At 55.7% G+C, this 21,860-nt stretch overlaps 1 protein-coding gene across 1 annotated transcript in view; it reads right to left on the bottom strand.

Moving 5' to 3' along the window:
* WIZ (WIZ zinc finger) overlaps positions 1-21,860 on the bottom strand; it is a 40,124-nt gene that overhangs the window by 16,088 nt on the left and 2,176 nt on the right. Inside the window, exons 2-8 of the mRNA XM_066570267.1 lie at positions 18,719-18,730; positions 18,097-18,467; positions 8,941-9,001; positions 5,932-8,378; positions 3,765-4,199; positions 2,213-2,409; positions 1,733-1,994 (exon numbers count right to left, since the gene is read on the bottom strand). Of these exons, the coding sequence (XP_066426364.1) occupies positions 1,733-1,994; positions 2,213-2,409; positions 3,765-4,199; positions 5,932-8,378; positions 8,941-9,001; positions 18,097-18,467; positions 18,719-18,730 (3,785 nt within the window). The remainder of the gene's footprint in view (positions 1-1,732; positions 1,995-2,212; positions 2,410-3,764; positions 4,200-5,931; positions 8,379-8,940; positions 9,002-18,096; positions 18,468-18,718; positions 18,731-21,860) is intronic.

Raw genomic sequence — 21,860 nt, 5'->3', positions numbered from 1 at the left:
GAGGGGACGCTGAGAGGTGACAGGTCCCCAAGGGGAGGGGACAGGGGTGGGGACAGGTCCCCAAGGGGAGGGGACAGGGACAGGGACAGGTCCCTGCAGGGAGGGGACACTCAGAGGTGACAGGTCCCTAAGGGGAGGGGACAGGGACGGGGACAGTCCCAGCACAGGTGGGACAGGGTGAGGGAGGGGACAGGGCTGGGGACATCCTAGAGCTCCTGGTGACAGGGCTGGGGACCAGCCTGGGACTCTCAGTGACAGGGCTGGGGACACCCCAGAGCTCCTGGTGACAGGGCTGGGGACCAGCCTGGGCACATCCCTGAGCCCTTCAGTGACAGGGCTGGGGACACCCTGGGACTCTCAGTGACAGGGCTGGGGACACCCCAGGGCTCTTGGGGACACCCCGGGACTCTCAGTGACAGGGCTGGGGACACCCTGGGACTCTCAGTGACAGGGCTGGGGACACCCCTGAGAGCAGTTCAGTGACAGGGCTGGGGACACCCTGGGAGCTCCAGGCTAAGGACAACCCAGAGCTCCTGGTGACAGGGCTGGGGACACCCCAGGAGCTCCAAGCTGGAGACACCTCAGGGCTCTTGGGGACAGGGCTGGGGACATCCCAGGGCTGCTGGTGACAGGGCTGGGGACATCCCTGAGCCCTTGGTGACAGGGCTGGGGACATCCCAGGGCTGCTGGTGACAGGGCTGGGGACATCCCTGAGCCCTTGGTGACAGGGCTGGGGACATCCTGGGAGCACCAGGCTGGGGACATCCTAGAGCACCTGGGGACAGGGCTGGGGACATCTCAGTGACAGTGCTGGGGACACCCTGGGGACATCCTAGGGTTGCTGGGGACATCCTGGGCACCAGCCTGGGGACATCCCAGGAGCTGCTTGTGGGGACAGGGCTGGGGACACCCTGGGAGCTGCTCAGTGACCAGGCTGGGACACACCAGGGTGACACAGCTGGGGACATCCTGGGGCTCCCAGTGACAGCAATGGGGACATGCCAGGAGATGCTTGGTGACAGGGCTGGGGACATCCCAGTGACAGCACTGGGGACATCCCGGGAGCTCCAAGCTGGGGACACCCCGGGGGCCGGCCTGGGGACATCTCGGGAGCTGCTCGGTGACAGAACTGGGGACATCCCGGTGCCAGCACTGGGGACATCCCGGGAGCTGCTCGGTGACAGAACTGGGGACACCCCGGGGACCGGCCTGGGGCTCTCAGTGACAGGGCTGGGGACACCCCAGGGCTCTTGGGGCCATCCCGGGGCTCGGCCTGGCCGCACCGGGCCACCCCCGCCTCCCCCGGGCCAGGACCCCCGACCCGACCCGGGCTGCCCGAACCGACCCGGGCTGCCCGAACCGAACCGGGCTGCCCGACCCAGGCCCCACCATCCCCGAGCAGCCCCGAGCAGCCCCGGGTCGGGTCGGGTCGGTTCGGAGCCCCCGGCGGCGCCGGGCCCGTGCCGGGAGCGCATCCCGGGGGTCCCGCGGGGACAAAGCGGGGCCGGGGCCGGGACAAAGGAGGGCGGCGGCTCCTCGGCCGCGGCCTCCCGGAGCCCCGCTGAGCTCTCCCGCCGCCCTCCCCCGGAGCCTCGGCCCGGCCGAACCGGGCCCGGAGCGGGGCGGATCCGTGAGGGGGCCCCGGGGGCGGTGAGGGGAATTGGGGGGGGGGGGCGCGGGTGGGCCCGGGCTTGGCGGGGCGGGGCCGGCGGGGTGGGAAAGGGGCGCTCACCCGGCTCGGGCGCGGCCGGGGGCTCGGGGTCGCCGTCCCCGCCGCGGTCGCGGTCGCGGGGCCGCGGAGCCGCCGCCGCTTTGGTGACTTTGGGCGGCGGGGAGGCGGCGGCCGAGGCCGAGGTGGAGGCCGCCATCTTGGGCACGGCGCACGCGGGGCGCCCGCCAGGCCGCACGGCCGAGCGCCGAGAGAGAGGCCCGAGCGGCCAGGGGAGAGCGGCCGAGCGCCGAGCGGGGAGCTTGGGGCGGGCGGGGGGGGAGAGCTTGGGGGAAATGTTGGGGGAAAAAAGGGGAAATTTGGGAATTCTGGGGGGAAACTGGGGGATTTGGGGGGAATTTGGGGGGAAAAGGGGGAAAAAGGGGAATTTTGGGGGGAAATTAAGGGATTTGGGGGGGAATTTGGGGGAAAAATGGGAATTTTGGGAATTCTGGGGGGAAATTGGGGGATTTGGGGGGGAATTTAGGGGAATTTTGGGGGAAATTTGGGCATTATTTCTGGAAATTGGGGGATTTTGGGGGGGAAAGGGGAATTTCGGGGATTTTTGGAGGTATTTTTGGGGAAACTGGAATTTTGGGGGGAAAGGGGAATTTCCGGGTTTTGGGGAGAAATTGGGGAATTTGGGGGGAATTGGGGAATTTTTTGGGGAAAAAAGGGGAACTTGGGAGGAAACTGGGGAACTTTGGGGGAAATGGGAGGAATTTGGGGGGGAAAGAGAAATTTTGGGGGAGAAAGTGGGAATTTTTGGGAATTTTGAGGGGAAAAAGGGAAAATTGGGGGGGAAAAGGGCGATTTTGAGAGGGAAAAGGGGAAATTTGGGGGATTTTCAGGGGAATTTCGGTTTGGGAATTGGAAATATCCCAGATATTGTGGATTTGGGGATTCAAATATCCCAGATTTTGTGGGTTTGGAACTCAAATATCCTGGATTTCCAATGGCAAATCCCCAAAATCCCAAACCACGGATCCAAAGGGGCTCCTCCTTCAGCCCCCAAACCCACACAATTTATCCCAAAATAATCCCCAAAATGTGACTCCAAAAACTCATCCCAAAAGCCCAAAATCCCCAAACCACCACCCCAATCTTCGTCCCACTGAATTTTGCCCCTTTGCCAACAAAAATCCCCAAAATCTGACACCAAAAACTCATCCCAAAACCCAAACCCCAGATGGATCCCAAACCACCCCAAAATCTCCAAATTTTTCCCAAAAATCCCCAAAATCCAAAGCCCTGGATGAGATCCCTGAGGGCACCAAGCTCCTTGAGCCCAAAATCCCAAATTTATCCTAAAACCCCAAAACCACCAAATTTATCCCAAAAAATCTCCAAAAACTCATCCCAAAACCCAAACCCCAAATCAAACCCCAAACTCCAAATTCATCCCAAAAGTGGGAACCCAAACCCAAAATCCAGCACAAAACCCCACAAAACCACCAAATTTATCACCAGAAACTCATCCCAAAACCCAAACCCAAAACCGAAACCCTAAATGGATCCCAAGCCCACCCCAAAATCCCAATTTTTCCCCATTTTTGGGGTCTCTCACCATCCCTGTAGGGCTGCAGGACCTCGTCCCCCCAGGGCAGCGGGAACGGCGCCGATTTCGGCGGATCCCAAAAACCCCAAAACCACCAAAACTGCCCCAAAACTGCCCCAAAATCCCGATTTTTCCCCATTTTTGGGGTCTCTCACCATCCCTGTAGGGCTGCAGGACCTCGTCCCCCCAGGGCAGCGGGAACGGTGCCGATTCCGGCGGATCCCAAAAACCCAAACCCCAAACAGATCCCAAAAACCCAAACCCCAAACAGATCCCAAAACCACCAAAACTGCCCCAAAACTGCCCCAAAATCCCGATTTTTCCCCCATTTTTGGGGTCTCTCACCATCCCTGTAGGGCTGCAGGACCTCGTCCCCCCAGGGCAGCGGGAACGGCGCCGATTTGGGCGAATCCCAAAAACCCAAAGCCCAAACAGATCCCAAAACCACCAAAACTGCCCCAAAATCCCGATTTTTCCCCCATTTTTGGGGTCTCTCACCATCCCTGTAGGGCTGCAGGACCTCGTCCCCCCAGGGCAGCGGGAACGGCGCCGATTTGTGCAGATCCCGGTGGAGGTCCTGGTGGTGGAGGTCCTGGTGGTGGAGGTCCTGGTGGTGGAGGTCCTGGTGGGGATCCTGGTGCAGCTCATGGTGCAGCCCCTGGTGGAGGCCCTGGTGGAGGCCCTGGTGGAGGTCGCGGTGGAGGTCCCGTCCCGGCGAGGGCCCCATGGCGCGCAGCAGCGCCGGGTGCTCGGGGGCGGTGGCCAGGAGCTCCTTGAGGATGTGGATGGGGGACACGGTGAGCTCCCAGTTGGTGATGCCGAAGTCGCGCAGGTGGGCGCGGGCGTGGCTCGACAGCCCCGCCCTCGTGTCGAACCCCGCCCCGCAGAACTCGCAGCGCATCAGGCTGAACGTGCCCGGGTCGAAGTTGGCCACTGCAAACGGGAGGAGAGGTGGGATCAGGGACACCAGGAACCCAAAAACCCCACCAAGAAACCCCCAAAAATACCCCCAAAATTGACCCCATCAGGCTGAACGTGCCCGGGTCGAAGTTGGCCACTGCAAAGGGGAGGAGAGGCGGGATCAGGGACACCAGGAACCCAAAAATCCCAAAAAAAACCATCAGGAATCCAGAAAAACCACCAGGAACCCAAAAATCCCCCAAAAAACCATCAGGAACCCAAAAAAACCCCCAAAAATACCCCCAAAATTGACCCCATCAGGCTGAACGTGCCCGGGTCAAAGTTGGCCACTGCAAAGGGGAGGAGAGGTGGGATCAGGGCCACCAGGAACCCAAAAATCCCAAAAAAAACCAGCAGGAATCCAAAAAACCCCACCAAAAAAACCCGATAAATACCCCCAAAATTGACCCCATCAGGCTGAACGTGCCCGGGTCGAAGTTGGCCACTGCAAAGGGGAGGAGAGGTGGGATCAGGGACACCAGGAACCCAAAAACCCCAAAAAATACCCCCAAAATTGACCCCATCAGGCTGAATGTGCCTGGGTCAAAGTTGGCCACTGCAAAGGAACCCAAAAAACCCAAAAAATACCCTCAAAATTGACCCCATCAGGCTGAACGTGCCCGGGTCAAAGTTGGCCACTGCAAAGGGGAGGAGAGGTGGGATCAGGGCCACCAGGAACCCAAAAATCCCAAAAAAAACCAGCAGGAATCCAAAAAACCCATGAGGAACCCCAAAAAACCCACCCAGAAACACCGAAAAAGCCCTAAAATCCACCCCAGGTCAGATGTCCAGGTGGGTTTGTGGCCATGGAGACCACCAAGACCTCAGGTCAGATGTCCAGGATGGTTTGTAGCAATGAAAACCAAGACCTCATGTCAGATGTCCAGGTGGGCTTGTGACCACCAGGGTGACCAAAACCTCAGGTGGGTTTGTAGCCACAATGGCCACCAAAACGTGTGGTCAGATGTCCAGGTGGGTTTGTGGCCACCAAGAGCTGTGGTCAGATATCCAGGTGGGTTTGTGACCACCAAGAGCTCAGGTCAGATATCCAGGTGGGTTTGTGACCACCAAGAGCTCAGGTCAGATATCCAGGTGGGTTTGTGACCACCAAGAGCTCAGGTCAGATATCCAGGTGGGTTTGTGACCACCAGGGCCACCAAGAGCTCAGGTCAGATATCTCAGGGTGGTTTGTAGCCACCAGGGCCACCAAGACCTCAGGTCAGATGTCCAGGTGGGTTTGTAGCCATGGAGACCACCAAGAGCTCAGGTCAGATGTCCAGGTGGGTTTGTGACCACCATGCCCACCAAGACCTGTGGTCAGATGTCCAACTGGGTTTGTGGCCACCAAGAGCTCAGGTCAGATGTCCAACTGGGTTTGTGACCACCATGGCCACCAAGAGCTCAGGTCAGATGTCCAACTGGGTTTGTGGCCACCAAGACCTCATATCCAGGTGGGTTTGTGGCCACCATGCCCACCAAGACCTGTGGTCAGATGTCCAACTGGGTTTGTGGCCACCAAGAGCTCAGGTCAGATGTCCAGGTGGGTTTGTGGCCACCAAGACCTCATATCCAGGTGGGTTTGTGGCCACCATGCCCACCAAGAGCTCCGGCCTTTTAGCCCCCCCAAACCCCAGATCCCACCCTGCCAGGTGGGAGCAGAAGCCCTCCCGGTTGGACTCTCGAGAACCAGGAATTTGGTACAAACTACCTTTTTTCTTCTTCTTCTGGAAGGAGAACTTCTGCTCGATGGCCTTGACCTCCTCGGCCGAGATGAAGTGCCGCACGTTGTAGCTGACGCCGACGCGGTTGAGGTGGCCGCGCACGTGGTTGGCCAGGCCGATGCCGTTGTGGAAGCGGTCGGGGCAGTAGGGGCATTTCCTCTCCTCGTTCTTCAGCATGGTGGCCTCCGAGTCCAGCAGCTCCTCCAGCTCCAGGGGACCCTCCAGGGGGGCGTCCAGCAGCAGAACGTCCAAGGGGAGGGGAGGCTCCTCCAGCAGGAACTCGCCCCGCGGGGGGAGAAGCTTCTTCTTGAGGGGCTTCCCCCGCGGCCTCTTGGCCGCCCTGGGGTGGGCGCTCATCTCCTCCAGGACCACCACGGGCACCGTCATCCTCAGCTGCTGCCGCTGCTCCTCCGAGGCCACCGCCGGGTCCGTGGCCCTCAGGGTGGCCCCGAAGGTCCTCTTGAGCTCCAGCGCGGCCCGAGGGACGGTGACGGCGCCGCCGGTGGCCCTGCCGTCCCCCGGCTCCGCCTCCTCCACCGCCCACCTGTGCCGCAGCTCCTCCAGCGCCGGGTGGTGGCCGCGGGGGCTGTCCCCGTCCCCCTCCAGCTGCTGGGCGGCCGCTCTCTTCCTCAGCTGCTGCAGCGCCGAGTGCGAGAAGCCTTTGGGCGAGGAGAACCCGGCCAAGGCCAGACTCTGGTGGGAGTACGGCGCCGCCTTCCTGGCGTGGTGGAACCCGTGAAGCTCCTTCTTGGTGGCTCCTTGGTTGCTCTTGTCCAGCCTGGGGTGACCAAAGGTGGCCGGGGTGGGGTCGTAGATGGAAGAACCTCCCGGCAGGAGCCGCTCTGAGAAGCTCCTCTCGGTTTTGCCGAAAGCCTCGGCGTCGGCGAAGCGGCCGGGCCGGGTGGGGCTGTAGGAGCCGCGGGAGGTGCCGGGCTGGTTGGGGTCCTCCTCGAAGCCCTCGGGCTGCCAGGAGAAGTGGGAGTGGGCGTATCTCAGGTGCTCCTTGAGGATGTGCTCGGTGGGCGCCGGGAAGCCGCAGAGGACGCAGGCGCTCGGCGCTTTGCCGGACGGCGGCGGCGCCGCCGGCAGCTCCTCGGTTTGGAAGGGTTTGTAGAGGCCGTGCCCGGCGCCGTCCCCGAAGAGGTTGGAGCTCCTCGAGGCGCTCTCCTTCCTCTCCTTGACGTGCATCTTGGCGTGCTGCACGAAGATCTTGGAGGAGTTGGTGCCGAAAACGCATTTGGGGCACTGCAGCCGCGCCTCGCGCCCCTCGTCCGGGAACTCGTTCAGCTTCTGGATCTCCTCGATGATCTTCTCGCGGGACTCCTGGTGGAGCCTCCTGTGCCGCTCCAGCGCCGCGGGCTCGGCGAAGGCCCAGCCGCACTCGCCGCAGCAGAAGCGGCAGGCGGGCGCGTCGGCGCTGCGGGTGTGCTGCAGCATGTGCTCCAGCAGGTGCTCCTTGCGGCGGAAGTAGATGCTGCACTCGATGCAGGTGAACACGCTCGGGGGGCTCTCCTCCTGCTCCAGCTCCTCGTCCTTGGGCGGCTCCTCCAGCAGCACCCCGCACACGTACGGCCGCGCCTCCTCGCCCGCCTCCGGCAGCAGCCGCTCCACCGAGTCCTCGGCGTTCACCGTCCACGACTGCTTGGCCACCACCACGTCCAGCTTGGGCAGCGTCCACTCGGCCGCGGCGGCCGGCTCGGCCTTGCACCGGCCGCTCTCCGCGGTTTTGGCTTTGGCTCTGCGCGACGCCGGCGCCGCTTCCCGGCCCGAGGCCGAGCCGGGCGCGTCCGGTGCCGGGCGCGGGTCCTGGAAGGACGGGCTGGGGCTCCTGGAGATCCACTCCAGCCGCTGGACGCCCCCGAGCCCTTCCGGGTGCTTTGGTTCCTTCTGCGGGTGCTTCTCCTCCGGAGACGGCGGCGGCTCGGCCCGGTGGCCATCGTCCGGCGCCTCGGCCCAGTGACCGTCCGGCGGCTCGGCCCGGTGGCCATCGTCCGGCGCCTCGGCCCAGTGACCGTCCGGCGGCTCGGCCCGGTGGCCATCGTCCGGCGCCTCGGCCCAGTGACCGTCCGGCGGCTCGGCCCGGTGGCCATCGTCCGGCGCCTCGGCCCAGTGACCGTCCGGTGGCTCGGCTTGGTGGCCGTCCGGTGGCTCGGCGCGGTGGCCGTCCGGTGGCTCGGCCCAGTCCAGTGGCTCGGCCCAGTGGCCGCTGTCCGGTGGCCCGAGTCGGTGGCCGTCTGGCGGCCCAACCCAGTGGCCATCGTCCGGTGTCTCGGGCCGGTGGCCGGCGCTGCCCGGCGAGTGGCCGGGGCCGGGCCGTGGCTCTAAAGTGCTTTGGTCGGTGCCTCGGGCCGGGCGCGCGCCCCAGGACGCGGCCACGGGCAGCGGCCGGAACAGCGCCCGCGGGAACGCCGGCTGCTCCTCGGGAACGGGGCTGCAAGGGAATTCCGGGGTGAAAAACGGGGGTTTTGGGAAAAGACAACCAGGATATCCCCAGGGGGAGCTGGGATGGATCCAGGGGGAGCTGGGATGACCTGGGGGGAACTGGGATCACTCCAAGGTGAACTGGGATGGCTCCAGAGGGAACTGGGATGGATCCAGAGGGAACTGGGACGGCTCCAGGGTGACCTGGCATGGCCTGGGTGGGACTGGAATGGTTCCAGTGCAGACTGGAATCACTCCAGGGTGAACTGGGATCCCTCTAGGATGAACTGGGATGGCCTGGGAGGGACTGGAATGGCTCCAGCGCGGACTGGAATCACTCCAGGGTGAACTGGGATCCCTCTAGGATGAACTGGGATGGCTCCAGGGTGAACTGGGATCCCTCTAGGATGAACTGGGATGGCCTGGGAGGGACTGGGATGGCTCCAGGGTGACCTGGGAAGGCCTGGGATGGCTCCAGGGTGACCTGGGATGGCCTGGGAGGGACTGGGATGGCTCCAGGGTGAGCTGGGATGGCCTGGGGGGCCCAGGCTGCTCCGTCCCTCAGAACTCACCCGAGCTGTGTCCGGTGAGCGGCGGCCGGGACGGCTCCGGAGAGGGCGGGGTCGGGCTCATCTGGAAAACACGGAGGAGAGCAGGGGTCAGCAGAGCCAGGAGGGAATTCCCAGGAAAACCTTGGCCCTGGGAAGGCTGGGAACGCTCCCAGAGCTTGTCCTGGCACAGCCGAGCCCGGATTAGAGCCGGATTTGCCAGCCTGGCTCGGGGAGGGCTCAGGGCCGGGGCAGCGTCCGGGGGATAATCGCTGCTAAGGGGTTTAACGGGAAAGCTGCGGGAGATCCCAAAATCCCTGCTCCGGGGAGAGCTTCAGCACGGAGCCACAGCCCCAAAAATCCCTGCTCCACATTCCCAAAATCCCTGCTCCACATTCCCAAAAATCCCTGCTCCACATTCCCAAAATCCCTGCTCCACATTCCCACAAATCCTTGTTCCACATTCCCACAAATCCCTGCTCCACATTCCCAAAAATCCCTGCTCCACATTCCCAAAAATCCCTGCTACGCATTCCCAAAAATCCCTGCTCCACATTCCCGAAATCCCTGCTCCACATTCCCAAAGTCCCTGCTCCACATTCCCAAAATCCCTGCTCCACATTCCCAAAAATCCCTGCTCCACATTCCCAAAATCCCTGCTCCACATTCCCACAAATCCTTGTTCCACATTCCCACAAATCCCTGCTCCACATTCCCAAAATCCCTGCTCCACATTCCCAAAATTCCCATTCCACATTCCCAAAAATCCCTGCTCCACATTCCCACAAATCCTTGTTCCACATTCCCACAAATCCCTGCTCCACATTCCCAAAATCCCTGCTCCACATTCCCAAAATTCCCATTCCACATTCCCAAAAATCCCTGCTCCACATTCCCAAAATCCCTGCTCCACATTCCCACAAATCCTTGTTCCACATTCCCACAAATCCCTGCTCCACATTCCCAAAATCCCTGCTCCACATTCCCAAAATTCCCATTCCACATTCCCAAAAATCCCTGCTCCACATTCCCAAAATCCCTGCTACACATTCCCAAAATTCCCATTCCACATTCCCAAAAATCCCTGCTCCACATTCCCAAAATCCCTGCTCCACATTCCCAAAATCCCTGCTACACATTCCCAAAATTCCCATTCCACATTCCCAAAAATCCCTGCTCCACATTTCAAAATTCCCTGCTCCACATTCCCAAAAATCCCGTTCCACATTGCCAAAATCCCTGCTCCACATTCCCAAAAATCCCTGTTCCACATTTCAAAAATCCCCGCTCCACATTCCCAAAATCCCTGTTCTGTGATCCCGTTATCCCCGCTCCAGGGAGAGGTGGCCAAGATGGAGCCACAAAAAATGGGGAACAACCCCAGGGTTCCCAAAATCCCAGAGTTTAACCCCAACATTCCCAAAATCCCAGAGTTTAATCTCAAACCCAACGATGGCCCCCAAAATTCCCACCCAGTGGCCGGGACGGTGGTTGGGTGGTCACCGGTGACTTGGCCTCCAACCCAACCCAACCAAACTCAACAAAAATGAACCCAACCCAACCCAACCCAACCCAACCCAACCAAACCCAACCAAACCCAACCCAACCAAACCCAACCCAACCCAACCAAACCCAACTGAACCCAACCAAACCCAACCCAACCCAACCGAACCCAACTGAACCCAACAAAACCAAACCCAACTGAACCCAACCCAGCTCAACCCAGCCCAAGCCAACAAAACCCAACCCAACCAAACCCAACCCAACCCAACCAAACCCAACTGAACCCAACTCAACTCAACTCAACCAAACCCAACCCAACCAAACCCAACTGAACCCAACTGAACCCAACCCAACCAAACCCAACAAAACCCAACAAAACCCAACTGAACCCAACCCAACCCAACCGAACCCAACCCAGCTCAACCCAGCCCAAGCCAACAAAACCCAACCCAACCAAACCCAACTTAACCCAACCCAACCAAACCCAACCCAACCAAATCCAACTTAACCCAACCCAACTCAACCAAACCCAACTCAATCCATCCAAAGCCAACTCGGCCAAACCCAACCCAACTCAACCGAGCTCAGTGAAAATGAACCCAAACCAACTCAACCAAACCCAAGCAAATCAAATCCAAACAAACCCAACAAAACTCAACCCAACTCAACAAAAACAAACCCAAACCAACTCAACCAAACCCAACTCAATCAATCGAAGCCCAACACAACAAAACTCAAACCAACTCAACCAAATTCATCCCAAATAAACCAAACTCAACCAAATCCAACTCAACCCAATGAAAACGAACCCAAACCAACTCAACCAAACCCAACTCAATCCATCCAAACCAAACCAAGCCCAACAAAACTCAACCCAACTCAATGAAAAGGAACCCAAACCAACTCAACCAAATTCATCCCAAGCAAACCAAACTCAATCAAACCCAACTCAATCCATCCAAACCCAACCAAACCAAATCCAGCTCAACAAAATTCATCCCAACCAAACCAAACTCTAATCAAACCCAACTCAACCCATCCAACCCAACCCCAGGGACTCCTGCCATGGACGGCGCGGATTTGGGGTCGTTGCCAGCACCACGAGGAATTCCACAATGGAAATTCTCAGCCGTGGAATAATTACGGTTGGTAAAGAAGAATCCCGGAATGGTTTCGGTTGGAAGAGACCTCCAAGGTCAAGCCCAACCCTCACCCGGTCACCCAGGACCATAAGATGCCCAAAATTTGGGAGTTTCTGGTCCCTGGCGCCGTTGGAGCCATTTGGCTCCCCAAAATCCCTCTGGGAACGTGGGGAAGTGGGAATTCCATCCCTCACGTCCCGGTCTGGCCCCAAATCCATCCAACAGCCCCAAATTTGGCCCTTCCAGCTCCAAGGAGCACCCAGGGCGGGTCCGACCCCACCGTCGGGCAGGCAAACGTCCCCCAACGTTCCCGGAGAACGAGCGCGATGGAAGGAGAAAAACACGGAAATTCCACCAAAAAAAGGGGGCAAATGGAAGCTCCTCCCTCTCCAATCCACCCAAAATAGATTCCCACGGAAAGCTGGGGTTGACCCAGATCCACGGGATCGTCCTGGAATGTCCCCACTGGGGAGGATCCACGGGAGATCTGGTGGCGACATCATGGAACAGATCCCAAATAAACCCCAAAGTGTCCCCATTGGGGAGGATCCATGGGAGATCTGGCGGCATCATGGAATGATCCCAAACGAGCTCTGGAATGTCCTCATTTGAGCAGATCCATGGGAGATCTGGTGGTGGCATCACAGAATTGATCCCAAAGAAGCTCTGGAATGTTCCCCTCGAAGCAGATCCATGGGAGACATGGTGACGTCATGGAATTGATCCCAAATAAACCCCAAAATGTCCCCATTGGAGAAGATCCACGGAAGACCTGGTGGTGACATCATGGAATTGATCCCAAATGTCCCCATTGGAGAGGATCCATGGGAGATCTGGTGGTGACATCATGGAATTGATCCCAAATGTTCCCATTGGAGAGGATCCATGGGAGATCTGGTGGTGACATCATGGAATTGATCCCAAATGTCCCCATTGGAGAGGATCCATGGGAAATCTGGTGGTGACATCATGGAATTGATCCCAAACGAACCCCAAAATGTCCCCATTGGAGAGGATCCATTGGAGATCAGGTGACATCAGGGAACTGATCCCAAACGAGCTCTGGAATGTCCTCATTTGAGCAGATCCATGGGAGATCTGGTGGCGGCATCGTGGAATGGATCCCAAATGAACCCCAAAATGTCCCCACTGGAGAGGATCCATGGGAGACCTGGTGGTGACATCATGGATTGATCCCAAACGAACCCCAAATGTCCCCATCAGAGCAGATCCACAGAAGATCTGGTGCACATCATGGAACTGATCCCAAACGAGCTCTGGAATGTTCCTGGGACGATCCCTGCCCTCCACAGCCTCCTGAGCTCCGGTTTTGGAGGAAATCCATGGAAAAAAGGAGGAGGTTCCTCATCCCACCGCTCACCAGGGGCTGGAAAAATCCCTCTGGGACCGAATCCAGCCCCGATGGGATCCAGGCCGCAGCTCCCTCCGACATTCCCGGCCCTTCCAGGACTTTCCAGGTGCCACAAATTCCCCCAAAAAACGACCCCCAAAGCTCCGGTATGGACTCGTCCCTCCCGACGTTCCCCGGGTTCCCCTTCCCGGGAACAGCTGCTCCGCTGCTTTTCCAAGAAAAGAGGCCCAGGCTGGGGCCGGCTCCAGGAGGAGCGGCCGCGCCCAGCGGGGCTGGAGAACATTCCAAGGAAATTTGGGATGTCCCCCAAAAGGGGCTTTGGAGGCGCCTCGGGAGCGAGGAGGAGGAGGAGGAGGAGGAGGAGGAGGAGGAGGAGGAGGATGAACGTCTCAGGAGGGAGAAATGCGCAGGGAGGAGGGAGATCCGTGGATTTGGGGAATTCCAGGGACGGGGGGGACGATGTCCCAAGGCCGTTCCAGATCCCAGAAAAGTTCTGGGGGAAAAGTTTGGAGAAGTTTTGGGTGGAGGGGAGGGGAGAGGGATGGTGGGGGGCCTGAAAATTCCAGGGGAATCCTGGGAATCGGGAGATTTGGGAATTGGGAGATTTGGGAATCTCATCAGCTCGGGGGGGGTCACGTGGCAGCCGTGAGGACAGCGAAGGGGAAAAACAAACGTCCAAAAAATCCCTGGAAAGCTGAAAAATCAGAAGGGGAAAAAAAAAAAAATAAAATCAAACCCGGCCGTGGTTTGGCACCTGCAGCTCCCGGGGACGGAAAAGCTGGAAAAGCTCCTGGAAAAATTCCTGGAAAAATTCCAGCAGTGCCAACGAGGCGGGAAAGCCCCAGAAATGAGGAGTTTTGTCCCAAAAAATGCGGGGGAGGATTCCCAGGGAATGTTTGCCTTGGCAGCAGCAGCCGGAGCCGCCGGAGCTCTGCAGGGACGGGGGAGCTCCAGGGAAGCTTTTCCCAGGGAAAAGGGGGAGATCGGGGGGATGAGAGCCGTGATCGGGATGAGGGGGGATCCTGGGGTCCAGGATGGGATCCCAAACCCCAGGATGGGATCCCGGGGTCCAGGATGGGATCCCAAACCCCAGGATGGGATCCCAAACCCCAGGATGGGATCCCGGGATCCAGGATGGGATCCCAAACCCCAGGATGGGATCCCGGGGTCCAGGATGGGATCCCAAATTCCAGGATGGGATCCCGGGATCCAGGATGGGATCCCAAATTCCAGGATGGGATCCCAAACCCCAGGATGGGATCCCAAATTCCAGGATGGGATCCCAAACCCCAGGATGGGATCCCAAATTCCAGGATGCGATCCTGAGCTCCAAGATGGGATCCTGGGATCCAGGAAACTCCAGGACACTCTGGGACACAATCCCAAACCCCAGGACATGATCCCAAACCCCAGGATGGGATCCCAAATTCCAGGATGGGATCCCAAATTCCAGGACGTGATCCCGAGCTCCAGGATGGGATCCCAAACTCCAGGATACAATCCCAAACTCCAGGACACGATCCCAAATTCCAGGAGGTGATCCTGGGATCCAGGAAACTCCAGGACATGATCCTAAATGCCAGCACATGATCCCAAACCCCAGCACACGATCCTAAATTCCAGGACACGATCCCAAACTCACCCAAAACCTGGAATTTTACAGCCCAAAACCCAGGAATTTATGGCCCAAAATCCAGGATTTTATGGCCCAAAAATGGGGATTTTATGCCCAAACCCCAGGATTTTATGGCCCAAAACCTGGAATTTTAGGATCCAAAATTCAGGATTTTATGGTCCAATAACTGGAATTTTGGGACCCAAAAATCAGGATTTTATGGCCAAAAACCAGGATTTTACAGCCCAAAACCCAGGATTTTACACCCCAAAAACTGGAATTTTAGGGCCCAAAATTCAGGATTTTACAGCCCAAAACCCAGGAATTTATGGCCCAAAATCCAGGATTTTATGGCCCAAAAATGGGGATTTTATGCCCAAACCCCAGGATTTTATGGCCCAAAACCTGGAATTTTAGGATCCAAAATTCAGGATTTTATGGTCCAATAACTGGAATTTTGGGACCCAAAAATCAGGATTTTATGGCCAAAAACCAGGATTTTACAGCCCAAAACCCAGGATTTTACACCCCAAAAACTGGAATTTTAGGGCCCAAAACTGGGGATTTTAGGGCCCAGAATTCGGGATTTTAGGGCCCGGTGGGAGCTAAACCCAGTCCTTGTCCTACTTTGGGAAATCCCAAAGCTCCGCTGGCGTTTCCCTCCCGGGTTTATTTTTAAACCGTGGCCCCGTTCCGGGTCGGGCTGGGAGGGATTTGGGATGGGGGATTTGGGATTGGGGATTTGGGATGTTATTTATAGCCCCACAAGAGGCCACGGCAGCGGCTCCCGAATTTTGGGATAAAGGAGCCAAAACCGGCTCCGGGCGCCGCTGACCCCAAAGCGTGGGGGCACCTTTGGAGCGGGGTGGTGGTTATGGGGTCAGGGCACTCCTTGGTGGATTCTGGGGGTCCCCGTGGCCCCAAAAGCCTTTGGGAAGAGCTCCTGACCCCAAAAGTCTTTAGGAAGAGTTCCCAATCCTAAAACACTTTGGGAAGAGATCCCGACCCCAAAAAGATTTGGGAGGAGTTCCAAATCCAACTCTGGGAAGAGTTCCTGGCTCCAAAGAGATTTGGGAAAAGTTCCCGACCCCAAAAACCTTTGGGAAGAGTTCCTGACCCTAAAAGTCTTTGGGGAGAGCTCCTGACCCCAAAGAGATTTGCGAAGAACTCCCAACCCTAAAAACATTTGGGAAGAGCTGCGGATCCCAAAAGTCTCTGGGAAAAACTCCTGACCCCAAAAATCTTTGGGAAGAGTTCCCGACTCTAAAAGTCTTTGGGAAGAGCTCCCGACCCCAAAACTCCTGGCAGGAGCGAGGGCACATCGGGAATTTCCCATCCCAGTTTGGGGCTGTTCCCGTCCCAGTTTGGGGCTGTTCCCGTCCCAGTTTGGGGCTGTTCCCGTCCCAGTTTGGGGCTGTTCCCATGCCCAGCAATGCCATTATTTCTTTTCCTGGCACTGACCCTAATGAGGGGAAATTCCTGGGAACGGGGCCAGAGCTGGAAACAGCCCCAATCCTGAGGGCGCCCCCAGGAAAAGTTTTGGGGTTTTCCCGGGGAGTTTGGGATGTGTTTGGGGTCCTTGGGTGCTGCTCTCAGGGTTTTTCCTGGATCGGGTTCAAAGAACCTTAAAAAACCCCAAAAGTTGGCAAAGATCCCTTGGGATGGGATCCAGAAGGGCTTGGAGGCACCTGGAGGGCTCTGCTGATGCCAAAATCCTGCCAAGGTTTGAGTTCTGGGAATGGAGAACCCTGTGGGAGCAGCCACCCCACAAGGATGACACCATTTCACCCCAAATAAACCCCAAAAAACCCCAAAAAAACCCCAAAAAAACCCCAAAGGTCACTGGGATGGTTCCCAATTCAATCAGGGCTTTGGAGGCACCTGGAGGGCTCTGCTGATCCCAAAATCCCAAAATCCCAAAATCCCAAAATCCTGCCAAGGTTTGAGTTCTGGGAATGGAGAACCCCGTGGGAGGAGCCACCCCACAAGGACGACACCATTTCACCCCAAATAAACCCCAAAAAACCCCAAAAAACCCCAAAGGTCACTGGGATGGTTCCCAATTCAATCAGGATTTTGAGGGCACCACCAAGAGAACCAAAGCGAAGAGAGAGCCAACACCAACACCAGGAGAACCAACACCAGGAGAACCAACACCAGGAGAACCAACACCAGGAGAACCAACACCATCTCCAAGACAACCAACATCATCGCCAGCAGAACCGTAATCATCATCAAGAGAACCAACACCAAGAGAGCCAACACCATCTCCAAGAGAGCCAACACCTGAGAGCCAACACCATCTCCAAGAGAGCCAACATCATCCTCATCACCAAGACAACCAACACCAGCACCAGGAGAACCATCATCATCATCATCATCATCATCATCATCATCAAGAGAACCAAACCGAGAGAGCCAACATCAGCATCACCAAGACAACCAACACCAGCACCAGGAGAACCATCATCATCATCATCATCATCATCATCAAGAGAACCAAACCGAGAGAGCCAACATCAGCATCACCAAGACAACCAATACCAACACCAGAAGAGTCAACACCAAGCGAACCAACACCAGGAGAACCAACACCAAGAGAGAGACAACATCATCATCAAGAGAGTCAACGCCAAGAGAACCAACACCATCACCAACACAACCAACATCACCACCAACACAACCAACACCATCACCAAAACAACAACACCAAGAGAGAGCCAACGTCATCACCAGGAGAACCATCACCATCACCAAGAGAACCAACAGCTGGAGAACCAACATCATTCTCATCACCAAGACAGCCAACACCATCACCAGGAAAGTCAACACCAAGAGACCCAACACCATCTTCAAGAGAGTCAACACCAAGACAAACAACACCAGAAGAACCAACACCAAGAGAACCAACAACACCAACAACAGAGCCAACATCAGCAACACAACCAACACCACCAACACCACCAACGCAACCAACATCACCAACACTATCACCAACACCACCAACACCCAACATCACCAACGCAACCAACGTCACCAACACAACCAACATCACCAACACAACCAACACAACCAACATCACCAACACAACCAACACAACCAACGTCACCAACACAACCAACATCACCAACACAACCAACATCACCAACACTATCACCAACGCAACCAACGTCACCAACACAACCAACATCACCAACACAACCAACACAACCAACGTCACCAACACAACCAACATCACCAACACAACCAACATCACCAACACTATCACCAACGCAACCACCGTCACCAACACAACCAGCATCACCAACACAACCAACACAACCAACATCACCAACACCACCAACACCCAACATCACCAACGTCACCAACACAACCAACATCACCAACACAACCAACACAACCAACACAACCAACATCACCAACACAACCAACACAACCAACATCACCAACACACCCAACGCCGTCCCCAAGAGCACCAAGCCCCCCAAACCCCCCCGGTGCCAGTGCGCCCACCAGACGCCCCCAAACCCCCACCCCGTGGCGCTCACCGGCCTCGTCGTGCGCTTCCATGGCCACGTCGGGCTCGTGCCGGGCCAGCGAGGAGGAGGAGGAGGAGGAGGAGGAGGAGGAGGAGGAGGAGGAGGAGAAGAAATCCGAGGGTTCCTCCCCAGGCTGGGGCCCCGCGGCCGCCGGCTCCTCCTCGGTGCCGTAGAAGGCGTCCTCCTCCAGTTGGGTGCCGGTTTTGGGGTCCTGGAGGAGGAATCCGGGCTCGGGGCTGGGCTCGGGGGGCATCAGGAGGGCTCTGCCTCCGTCTCCGGGGAAGGGCGGGACGCGCTCGGCCATCCCGCGCCGGGGCCGCGGCGGCGCCGCGCGCAGCACGAGACGGCGGCGGCGGCACGGCAGGGACTGCCGGCAGAGCCTGCGGGGAAACGGGGAGAAAATGAGCACAGGAAAAGGGGTTGGGGCATCGAAAGTGACCAAATGTCACCAAAACTCAACAAACGTCACCAAAAGTCAACAAATGTCACCTGTCCTCGTCACTGAGGGAAAATGGGCACAAAATGAAGAAAAGGGAAAGGGGTTGGGGCATCAAAAGTGACAAAAAGTGACCAAAACTCAACAAATGTCACCAAAAATTAACAAACGTCACCAAAACTCAACAAATGTCACCTGTCCTCGTCACTGCGGGGAAACGGGGAGAAAATGAGCAAAGGAAAAGGGGTTGGGGCATCAAAAGTCACCAAAACTCAACAAAACTCAACAAATGTCACCAAAACTCAACAAAACTCAACAAATGTCACCAAATGTCACCTGTCCTCGCCACTGAGGGAAAACGGGCACAAAATGAGGAAAGGAAAAGGGTTTGGGGCATCAAAAGTGACCAAAAGTGACCAAATGTCACCAAATGTCACCAAATGCCACCTGTCCTCGTCCCTGCCCTCCACTCCACTGAGGGAAAATGGGCAGAAAATGAGGAAAGCATCCCAAAAGGTGAGAATGAAAAGAATTCCAGGGAAATAAATTCTAAAATCACCTTTACCTGCCCCAAAAATGGGAATTAACCCAATTCCAGTGGGAAATAAATCCCACAAAATGGGAATTTACCCAATTCCGGTGAAATAAAGATCCCAAAATCACATTTCTCTGCCCCAAAAATTGGGAATTAACCCAATTGCAGTGAAGCAAAAGTCCCAAAATCTCCTTTTCCTGCCCCAAAAAATGGGAATTAACCCAATCCTGGTGAAATAAAGATCCCAAAAAATGGGAATTAACCCAATTCCAGTGAAATAAAAACCCCCAAAATCACATCTCTCTGCCCCAAAAATGGAAATGAACCCAATTCCAGTGAAATAAAGATCCCAAAAATTGGGAATGAACCCAACTGTGGTGAATTAAGGGTGGGCCGGGAAGGCAAAATCCCAAATCTGGGGTAAAAACACAAATCCCAAACACGAGAAAATCCCAAATTTGGGGGCAAAACACAAATCCCAAACATGGAGAAAATTCTAAATCCGGAGAAAATCCCAAAGCTGGGACAAATCCTAAATCCCAAACACGGAGAAGATCCCAAACCTGGAGCAAATCCCAAATCCCAAACACAGCGAAAATCCCAAATTTGGGGTATAAACACAAATACCAAACACGAGAAAATCCCAAATCTGGGACAAATTCCCAAATCTCAAACCCGAGAAAATCCCAAATCTGGGGAAAAATGCCAAAACCCAAACCTGGAGAAAATCCTAAATCTGGAGCAAATCCCAAACCCAGAGCAAATCCTAAATCTGGAGCAAATCCCAAATCTGGAGCAAAATGTCAAATCCCAAACCTGAAGCAATTTCTAAATCCAGAGCAAATCCCAAATCCCAAACCTGGAGAAAATCCTAAATCCAGAGCAAATCCAAAACCCAGAGCAAATCCGAAACCCGGAACAAATCCCAAACTCAGAGCAAATCCCAAATCCAGAGCAAATCGCAAATCCCAAATCCAGAACAAATCCCAAATCCAGAGCAAATCCCAAACCCAGAACAAATCCCAAACCTGGAGCAAAATCCCAAATCCCAAACCTGGAACAAATCCCAAACCCGGAGCAAATCCCAAATCTGGAATAAATCCCAGATCCAGAGCAAATCCCAAATCCCAAATCCCAAATCTGGAGTAAATCCCAAACTTGGAGCAAATCCCAAACCTGGAGAAAGTCCCAAATCCAGAGCAAATCCCAAACCTGGAGAAAGTCCCAAATCCAGAGCAAATCCCAAATCCCAAACTCAGAGCAAATCCCAAACCTGGAACAAATCCCAAATCCCCCTGGTCCGAAACTCAGGGATCCCAAATTCAGGGATCCCAAATCCCTCTGGATCCCAAACTCAGGAATCCCAAATCCCCTAGGGCATTTTGGGATCGGTATTTCCCCTTTTTTTCCCCTTTTTCCCCCTTTTTTCCCTTTTTCCTTTTTTCCCCTTTTTTCCCCCTTTTTCCCCCTTTTTTCCCCGTTTTTCCCTTTTTCACCCTTTTTCCCCTTTTTTCCCCTTTTTCCCCCTTTTTTTCCGTTTTTCCCTTTTTCCCCCTTTTTTCCTTTTTCCCCCTTTTTTCCCGTTTTTCCCCCCCTTTTTTCCCTTTTTTTCCCATTTTTTCTCTTTTTTCCCCTTTTTTTCCCCTTTTTTCCCGGCTCACCCGAATTTCCCAGCGATTCCCAACTCCCTCCCCACCCATCCCAAAAAAAAAGACAAAAAAACCCAAAAAAAGGCGGAGCAGATTTGGGGCCATTTAAATGCAAAATGGGCAATTCCCGCCTCTTCCCGAGCAAAAAAAAAAAGGGAAAAAACAGGAAAAAAAAAAAGGGGCAAATTCCAGCACTGGGTGGCTCCAAAAATTTGGGATTTTGGGGATTTTGATTTTTTAATTCCTTGCAGGAATTGTGGCCGGGGAATGGGATCCCCCACGCTGCCCAAGCTGCCGATTTTCCCGATTTTCCAGTGATTTTCCAGCGATTTTCCATCAATTTTCCAGCGATTTTCCCGATTTTCCCCTTTTTACCAGCTCGTTCCCACCTGGAACCTCCCACACCCAAAACCCGCGGGTTTTCCCTCATTTATCCCAAAAAAAAAAAAAAACCAATTCCAACCTGGATTTTCGTGGATTTATGGAATTTTTTTTCCCAAAATTCCCTTTTTTTTCCCCAGGATAAACCCACGGGAACGGCTCCAAATTCCTGCTGGGTTTTTTTGGGTGTTTTGGGGGTTTTTTTTTCTTTTTTTTTCCCTCCCGAATTTTCTCCTCCTCCTCCTCCTCCTCTTCCTCTTCCTCCAGGTCATCCCACACATTCCAGGACGTTTTTCCCAGAGGGTGACACCGAATTCTCTTCCTCCTCCTCCTCCTCCTCCTCCTCCTCCTCCTCCTCCTCCTCCAGGTCAGGCTTGAATTCCCAAGGTCCTGGAGCTTTCTTGGAATTTTTTCCTTGTTTTTTTTTTTAATTTTTCCTGCAGTTTTTTTCCACCTTTTTCCCTCAGTTTTTCCAGAACAGGAAGATGAAAGCCCCAAATGCGATCCCAAAGAATTTTTGGGAAGTTCCTGTGAGTCCTTAACGAGCTCGTTTAGCCCAAAATTGGGGGGGGTTTTGCCCAAAATTGGCTTTTTTTTTGCCCAAAATTGGCTTTTCTTTGCCCAAAATTGGCTTTTTTGCCCAAAATTGGCTCCTTTTTTTTGCCCAAAATTGGCTTTTTTTGCCCCAAATAACTCCCCTTGGGAGCCCCTCCTGGGCTGTTCCAGGCATCCCAAATTCCTGCACCGAGGGCATTTTGGGGATCCAGGATTT

Source organism: Molothrus aeneus, unplaced genomic scaffold (assembly GCF_037042795.1).
Source record: "Molothrus aeneus isolate 106 unplaced genomic scaffold, BPBGC_Maene_1.0 scaffold_30, whole genome shotgun sequence".
Taxonomy (NCBI): Eukaryota; Metazoa; Chordata; class Aves; order Passeriformes; family Icteridae; genus Molothrus; species Molothrus aeneus.
The sequence above is the reverse complement of the archived record's forward strand: the minus strand, read 5'-3'. Positions and strand labels throughout refer to the sequence as shown.